General features: G+C 44.3%; 1 protein-coding gene across 1 annotated transcript in view; it reads left to right on the top strand.

The window, feature by feature from the left end:
• Nucleotides 1–7,500, top strand: part of LOC134456583 (voltage-dependent T-type calcium channel subunit alpha-1I-like) — a 401,906-nt gene that overhangs the window by 266,977 nt on the left and 127,429 nt on the right. The window contains exons 21-22 of the mRNA XM_063207987.1: nucleotides 3,561–3,684; nucleotides 6,335–6,403. Of these exons, the coding sequence (XP_063064057.1) occupies nucleotides 3,561–3,684; nucleotides 6,335–6,403 (193 nt within the window). The remainder of the gene's footprint in view (nucleotides 1–3,560; nucleotides 3,685–6,334; nucleotides 6,404–7,500) is intronic.

Raw genomic sequence — 7,500 nt, forward strand, 5'->3', positions numbered from 1 at the left:
AGAGAGAGAGAGAGAGAGAGAGACTGCTTTAAAGCAAAGGCTGATGACTAAAGTGCTGTGGCTGTGCAGAATCAGGAGAGAACAGGCTGACATTAAGTGTTGCCTACTGTACTCCGGCTGGATTGACCATAAGGCAATGATACAAGGCATTTGCCTGGTGGACTGCTGATGATTTCGGCCTGGTCCTCCCCTCAACGTAATGATATCAGCTGACCCTTCTGAGTCAGATTTACGTAAATATTCATTTTGCCTGTGGTGGTCAAAATAGCTCGTACTGTAAGAGATGACTGGGAATATTGTAGCGTTTTGGAGAGCGCGCACATCCAGATTAAACAGGTGCCGGACTTAAACACGATTAAACATGAAAAGAAGGAAGGTCCGCACACTGTTGCTGCTCCAGGTTTATTAACACAACGTTTCGACCATGCAGTCTGGTCTTCGTCAGGTGTATGTGACCTGACGAAGACCAGACTGCATGGTCGAAACGTTGTGTTAATAAACCTGGAGCAGCAACAGTGTGCGGACCTTCCTTCTTTTCATGACTGGGAATATTGCCACAAGCTTCGTTGTCTCACCCAAACATGCCCAACACCTGACTCCAGTCCAGACCAGTCCAGTCTAGCTCAAGGACACATTGATGGGGTTAGACAGGGCAGGTCTCGAACCTGCAACCTTCTGTTTGACAAATAGGCTCCTCTACCAATTGAGCCACCACAACCACCCCTTGCTTTGTCCCAGTCCATCCCTGAGTCCAGTGCAGTCCAGTCCAGTGCAGTCCAGTGCAGTCCAGTGCAGTCTAGTCTAATCTAGTCTAGTCCAGTGCAGTCCAGTCCAGTGCAGTCCAGTGCAGTCTAGTCTAGTCTAGTCTAGTCCAGTGCTGTCCAGTGCAGTCCAGTCCAGTGCAGTCCAGTCCAGTGCAGTCTAGTCTAGTCTAGTCTAGTCTAGTCTAGTCCAGTGCAGTCCAGTGCAGTGCAGTGCAGTCCAGTGCAGTCTAGTCTAGTCTAGTCCAGTGCAGTCCAGTCCAGTGCAGTCCAGTGCAGTCTAGTCTAATTTAGTCTAGTCCAGTGCTGTCCAGTGCAGTCCAGTCCAGTGCAGTCCAGTCTAGTCTAATCTAGTCCAGTGCAGTCCAGTCCAGTGCAGTCCAGTGCAGTCCAGTGCAGCCCAGTGCAGTCTAGTCTAATCTAGTCTAGTCTAGTCCAGTGCAGTCCAGTCCAGTGCAGTCCAGTGCAGTCCAGTGCAGTGCAGTCCAGTGTAGTCTAGTCTAGTCTAGTCCAGTGCAGTCCAGTGCAGTCCAGTCCAGTCCAGTCCAGTGCAGTCTAGTCCAGTGCAGTGCAGTCCAGTGCAGTGCAGTCCAGTGCAGTCCAGTGCAGTCCAGTGCAGTCCAGTGCAGTCTAGTCTAGTCTAGTCTAGTCTAGTCCAGTGCAGTCCAGTCCAGTGCAGTCCAGTCCAGTCCAGTCCAGTGCAGTGCAGTGCAGTCCAGTCCAGTCCAGTCCAGTGCAGTGCAGTCCAGTGCAGTCCAGTCCAGTGCAGTGCAGTGCAGTCCAGTGCAGTGCAGTGCAGTCCAGTGCAGTGCAGTGTAGTCCAGTGCAGTCCAGTGCAGTCCAGTGCAGTGCAGTGCAGTCCAGTCCAGTCCAGTCCAGTGCAGTTCATTGCAGTGCAGTCCAGTGCAGTCCAGTCCAGTGCAGTCCAGTGCAGTCCAGTGCAGTGCAGTCCAGTGTAGTCTAGTCTAGTCCAGTCTAGTGCAGTTCAGTGTGTGAGTATCCTCGAGTGCTGTGCTGTGGTGGCTGGACAGGTGGTTCAGCTGCCTCTGGACAGGATCAATAGTCAGCCACGGCACTGCGCCAGCTCCTTTAGAAAGCAGCTTGATTAGTGTATCGACCCGACACCACAACACATCGCAGGTAGATTGCCACACACAGGCAGTCATACGCATGCACGCAAGTACGCACACGCACACACACACACACACACACACATGCACACATCACACACACGTCACACACACACACAGATGCACGCACGCACGAACACACACACACACACACACACACACACACACACACACACACACACACGTTCACAAGCATGCATGCATGCACACACGGATGCACACATTAGGCAGGACACACATGCTCGGACTCACACACACTCTGTCTTTTGTTTTTGTCTCACAAACCCAAATGTACCCCCCACCACACACGCATGCGCACACACACACACACACACACACACACACACACACACACACACACACACACACACACACACACACACACACACACACACACACACACACACACACACACACACACACACACACACACACACACACACACACACACACACAGAGTGAACAGAGTTGATTATTGGATTCAGAACAGTAAATTGAATCTGACCTTGACTCCACCCTCTGCCTTCTGTAGTGCACTGCCGTTGGTCTGTTTAGAACACACTCATAACATGGACCTACTGACAACACGCATCCAGTCTTATTTCGAAAATTGAAAAAAAACCACCAGGGTGAGGCCATGGCCGTAACACATACACCTGACAAAGACCAGACTGCATGGTCGAAACGTTGTGTTAATAAACCTGGAGCAGCAACAGTGTGCGGACCTTCCTTCTGGCCGTAACTACCATTGAGGACACAGAGGTCATGTCCTCGTTTCTTTTTTTCAGTAATGTAAAATTTAATTGTGATGAAAATGGATATATGATCAACAATGATAAATAGTCTGTACACGCAACCCCCATTTATCCTCAAGGCAGTGATTAATGAAAACAAACTTAAGAGTTTCACTGAAGTGTTTGAAGCATTCTAAATGAACAGTATAAGGTACAGCACTATTTGACCTCGATATTTGAACATTTCTCGTTACGGCACTGGGTGAGGTATTCAAAGAACATAGTTGAGTGATAAACCTGGCCAAGTCAAGTTAACCAACAGGAAATTATTTCTTTCGCTTCCACAGGTTTCAAGTGGTCAGTCAGGATTCTCACATTTTTTCTATAGATTAAGAGGGCACTGGAATGAGATTTAAAGTGGATTTTTTTTGTCCTGATTCTTTATTTCTTAAAAATGTTAATGTTGAGCTGCACTCATTCGTCTGCAGTAAAAGTTGAGAAAGTCTAGTTTAGGGAGCCCAAAAGTAGGGATGCTAATGCACCACTCCATCCGCCCTTTCGGACAACTACGATATGCATGGCCGTAACTACCATTGAGGACACAGAGGTCATGTCCTCTGTATATTTTTCAGAAATGTAAGATTGATCTATGATGAAGATCGATCTATGATCAACAAGGATAAATTCAATCTGTCTATGCCAACCTCATTTATCCTCAAGGCAGTGAATGAATGAAAGCGAACTTTGACTGAGTTTGCAGCATTCTAAATGTACAGTAAGGAGTAGCCTACAGCACACAGTATTTGACCTCTGTATTTGAAAATGTCTCGTTACGGACCTGACGGTATGCTAATATGCTTTCATTTGAACTGTATATTCATTCTTCTCCCCTCTCTTACTCTGTATCCCTCCTTTTCTTTCTTTCTTTTCCACAGGTTTCGCTTGCTGTGCCAGTCCATCATTGCCCATAAGCTGTTTGACTACGTGGTGCTGGCCTTCATCTTCCTCAACTGCATCACCGTGGCCCTAGAGAGGCCCAAGATTCATCAGGGCAGTCTGGTAAGTACACAGCAACATGACATTACATTGCATTTGGCTGACACTTTATAACCAAAGCCACTTTCAAACGAGGACATAATCATAGCTAACATCACTAGCAAATACAAAGTGCACAGGAAATATACAGAACAACAAGTGCAGACGCATTTTTTTTAAAGAGTACACACACAACACACACACAACAACAACAACAATAGCAACATCTATAATAACTGTATTTGTATAGAATAGTAATTCATGTGCTAGACAGTTACAGCTAGATTGACAACAGTATTTTAAAAAGCGAAATTAAATGAAAAAATAGAAATAAAATAAATATGGGGTCATAATATGCTGAGCAATAATAGAATATTAAAATGGCATAAAATTCACAGGAAAACCCACACAGTAGCCATTAGGCCGGCCGTACACTGGCTCCGACAGCACTGCGGCGCACTTTTGCTTCCGACAGAATTCGGACCCCGAAACCCAATTTCACACGAACATTGCATTGATAGTCAATGGGCGGCGCCGACAAAATAGAACTTGTCTCTAATTGCTATCCGACATCGGTGAATGTCCGCGGACATCGGCGCCAGTGTGCGTGGTTCTATTGAAAACAATGGAATCGAATTTTAGCTGAGCAGTGCGCAGCACTTTGTCGGAGCCGGTGTGCGGAAGCCCTTAGCCTAGCTCTACACACAGGCCTCAAGATCCTCTAGAGTCAGCTAGTGGTGCTAATGTAGGAAAACAAATCTGAAAATGAGCTATTTATCTCGCTTACGGTTTTTCTAATCCATCCATCAGGTCTTTTTCATTTCACCGACAACAGTGAGTGCTCATTTAATATTCCCTTTGGACCCATATTTGGTTTATTTATTTTTTGTTGTGAATTTAAACATCTGTCCAAATCTGCTGCCCACTAAATTGAGCTGACCAAGGTATCCAGAGAAGTGTTGTAGGTCGTCTTGATTCCAGACCAGCATACGATCCCAAGTGCAATATTGGTTGCTGAGATTTTTTGATGAAATAGCAGACCAGGGTTCTCGAAAGTGTAGTTGTTAGCCAGTTAGCAACTTGGGTAGTTGTCAATGGGAAATTGCATTGCAAACAACAAAGTAGCTAACGTAGTTAGCAACTATGATTTCGAGAACTGGACCCCAGAAAAGCTGCATAGTATTGTAGTACTTTTTTGGACAGTGGTGTGAAATAGTCATTTGTGGAGCAGACTGAATAAAACAAAAATAGCCACTAGTTGGTTGTGGCACACCACTAATGTTGACGAATCTCCACACCACTATGTGTGACCGTAGATTTAACCCTCTGAACACTTGCTGCCTAACACTGACCTGTGATCAGTCATGAGTGACATGTGCGTGGCCAGACACCCTAATTGTTTAGCCTTGATGAGAACTCATCTTTATTCATGTTGGTAAATGTGCCCTTTGATAGTGCCTGTATCATTTACATTACATGCATAATATCTACATTATATTAAACCCATGCAACCTGGACTGCTAGCTGTCAGCTGTCAGCCTAGCTGGCATGGAAGCCGACAGTCGGGGACAAAGGGGTCACTGGTCCCAGGCCCAGGGAGAGAGGGGGCCCAGAATTGGAACCTTGTTACATTGCACTGCTTGGGTTTGAGGCCCTCTCAGATGTCTTTGTCCCGGGCCCAGTCTGGCTGTCAGCTGCCAGCCTGCTGGGACACTTGGGGGGAAGTCTGCTTACCTACAGCAAAGGCAATTCATCATCATCCCTCCTGCATGTAATCACCATGCATAATAGCATGTCAGTATTATTTGAATCATTTATATTGTTTGTTTTATTCAGTTATGGTTTTAATTTTATCTGTTTTATCTCGAGTTAAATCCTGGTGCAGGCTTGGGGCGTATTCAGAAGAACATTTAAATATTACCGGTATGTTAAGTGTTGTAAACATGAAACTGTGCATCTGGGTAATGAGAATCCTCCATCTTCATTCCATAAACTCTGCACTTGAGACAATTCCTTGGTGGAGGATTAAGTCTCTGGCTTGTATTGTAAGGATCAGTGTTGCCAGATGTGTCTGATCAAAGCCCGCCCAAAAGGTTATCAAAAACCGCCAAAATGTGCTAAATTCCGCCCAAATTCAACAAATTACATTGACTTCTTTGGGCCCAAAACGACTGAAAAAAAAGCCAAATGGACAATTTAAACCCGTTTTTACCCGCAGACGCTCATCCCAAGTAGCCCAATTGGGCGGTTACTGCCCAATCTGGCAACACTGGTAAGGATATACAATATAGCACTTCATGTTTATTCTTTCTCCTCCTGCTTTTTCTCTCCTTCTATTTTTTGAATCGTCTTTTATTCTTATTTATTTTTTCCTGCAGGAAAGGGTTGAACTGTTATTTTTATGTAAAGGAGATAATGTATTGTGCTATGTGATGAATATAAATCTGATCTTCATTTCTTACAATTTTTAGTTATGACAATTATGCATCCAAGTATGCATCATGTATAACCCATATTCTCACTATCTTTTTAAATGTTCCTATTTAATCTGTGTTTATTCTCCTCTCTCTCTCTCTCTCTCTCTCTCTCTCTCTCTCTCTCTCTCTCTCTCTCTCTCTCTCTCTCTCTCTCTCTCTCTCTCTCTCTCTCTCTTTTATTTTCTTCCTCTCTGCAGGAAAGGGTCTTCCTCACTGTCTCCAATTACATCTTCACTGCCATCTTCGTGGCTGAGATGACAGTCAAGGTAAAGCCGTGTTTCTCTGCCCGTCAAAACACCATGTACACTGTAAAAAATGTAAAGTTTCCCATAGGACTTTAAGTTTTCTGAGTAACCTAAACATACTCTTTAGAACCTATATGTTTCAAATGTATTCTTGGAACAACCCCAATGTGTTATTGAAGGTTCCTCCAAAAACACAAGAACCCAACTGTTTTTTTAGGAACGCTTCGATTGCTGCTGTGGAAGGAATCCTAAAGATTCTGTAAAGAGCCATGGGGTTCTTTCCAGAACGTCTAAGTTCTTTAGAGAACTTAAGGATTCATCAGAGATCTTTTGGTTTCCTCCATGATCCACCTGAAGGTTCTTTGCGGGACCTTCAAATATTTACAGTGTAGTCCACAAAATCACTACAGTGCACTAAATGACAGTGGCTTGAGGCTTACAAACAGAGAGGCAAAAGAGTCTGAAGTAGACAAGTTCTGGAAAAAAGCACAAAAAAGTGTGAATGTTAACACAGAAAAAAACACCAACACAATGGAATGCCTTCCTGTGCTTGACAGCTGAGTAAGGAGGGAGAAACATTTTTTAGCCGTGTCATCATAGCTATAGTGTATATAAACTGTGCATCACACTCAGAGAGTGAACCTTTCTCTTCGACAGTACTTCTTGTCAGTGTAACCCTAAGTCAGAGAAATGAAATCAGTGATGAAACATAGCCTGGTAAGGTAGGCGAGAAAACAGAATGTATTTTATTCGTGCCCTGAAGATGGCAGATTCACCTGTATGGGTGGTCTGAGCTCAAAAACTTTCAGAATCGCAGCACGGAAGACATTCCAAACTGTAGACTGGAAGAGTGTGCAAATTTTCTGTACTTGTATGCCGGCAAAGTAATGAGAGGTGGGAGCTAGCTAGGACTGTCAAGGAGAGCTCAGAGCCGAGGAAAGGAATACTTTTTATACTACTCTAACAGTACATACAGTACATAGGAGTTGTACAAGAAATTGGACATTGACATTGCAAAATGTTAGCATTCTATACATTTACGTTCATGTACTATGTCAGTAAAAATACCATTCAGAATAAACAAGCTATTTCTACTACTACTTGTAATAGCTTACTAC

This window comes from Engraulis encrasicolus, chromosome 1 (assembly GCF_034702125.1).
Source record: "Engraulis encrasicolus isolate BLACKSEA-1 chromosome 1, IST_EnEncr_1.0, whole genome shotgun sequence".
NCBI lineage: Eukaryota > Metazoa > Chordata > Actinopteri > Clupeiformes > Engraulidae > Engraulis > Engraulis encrasicolus.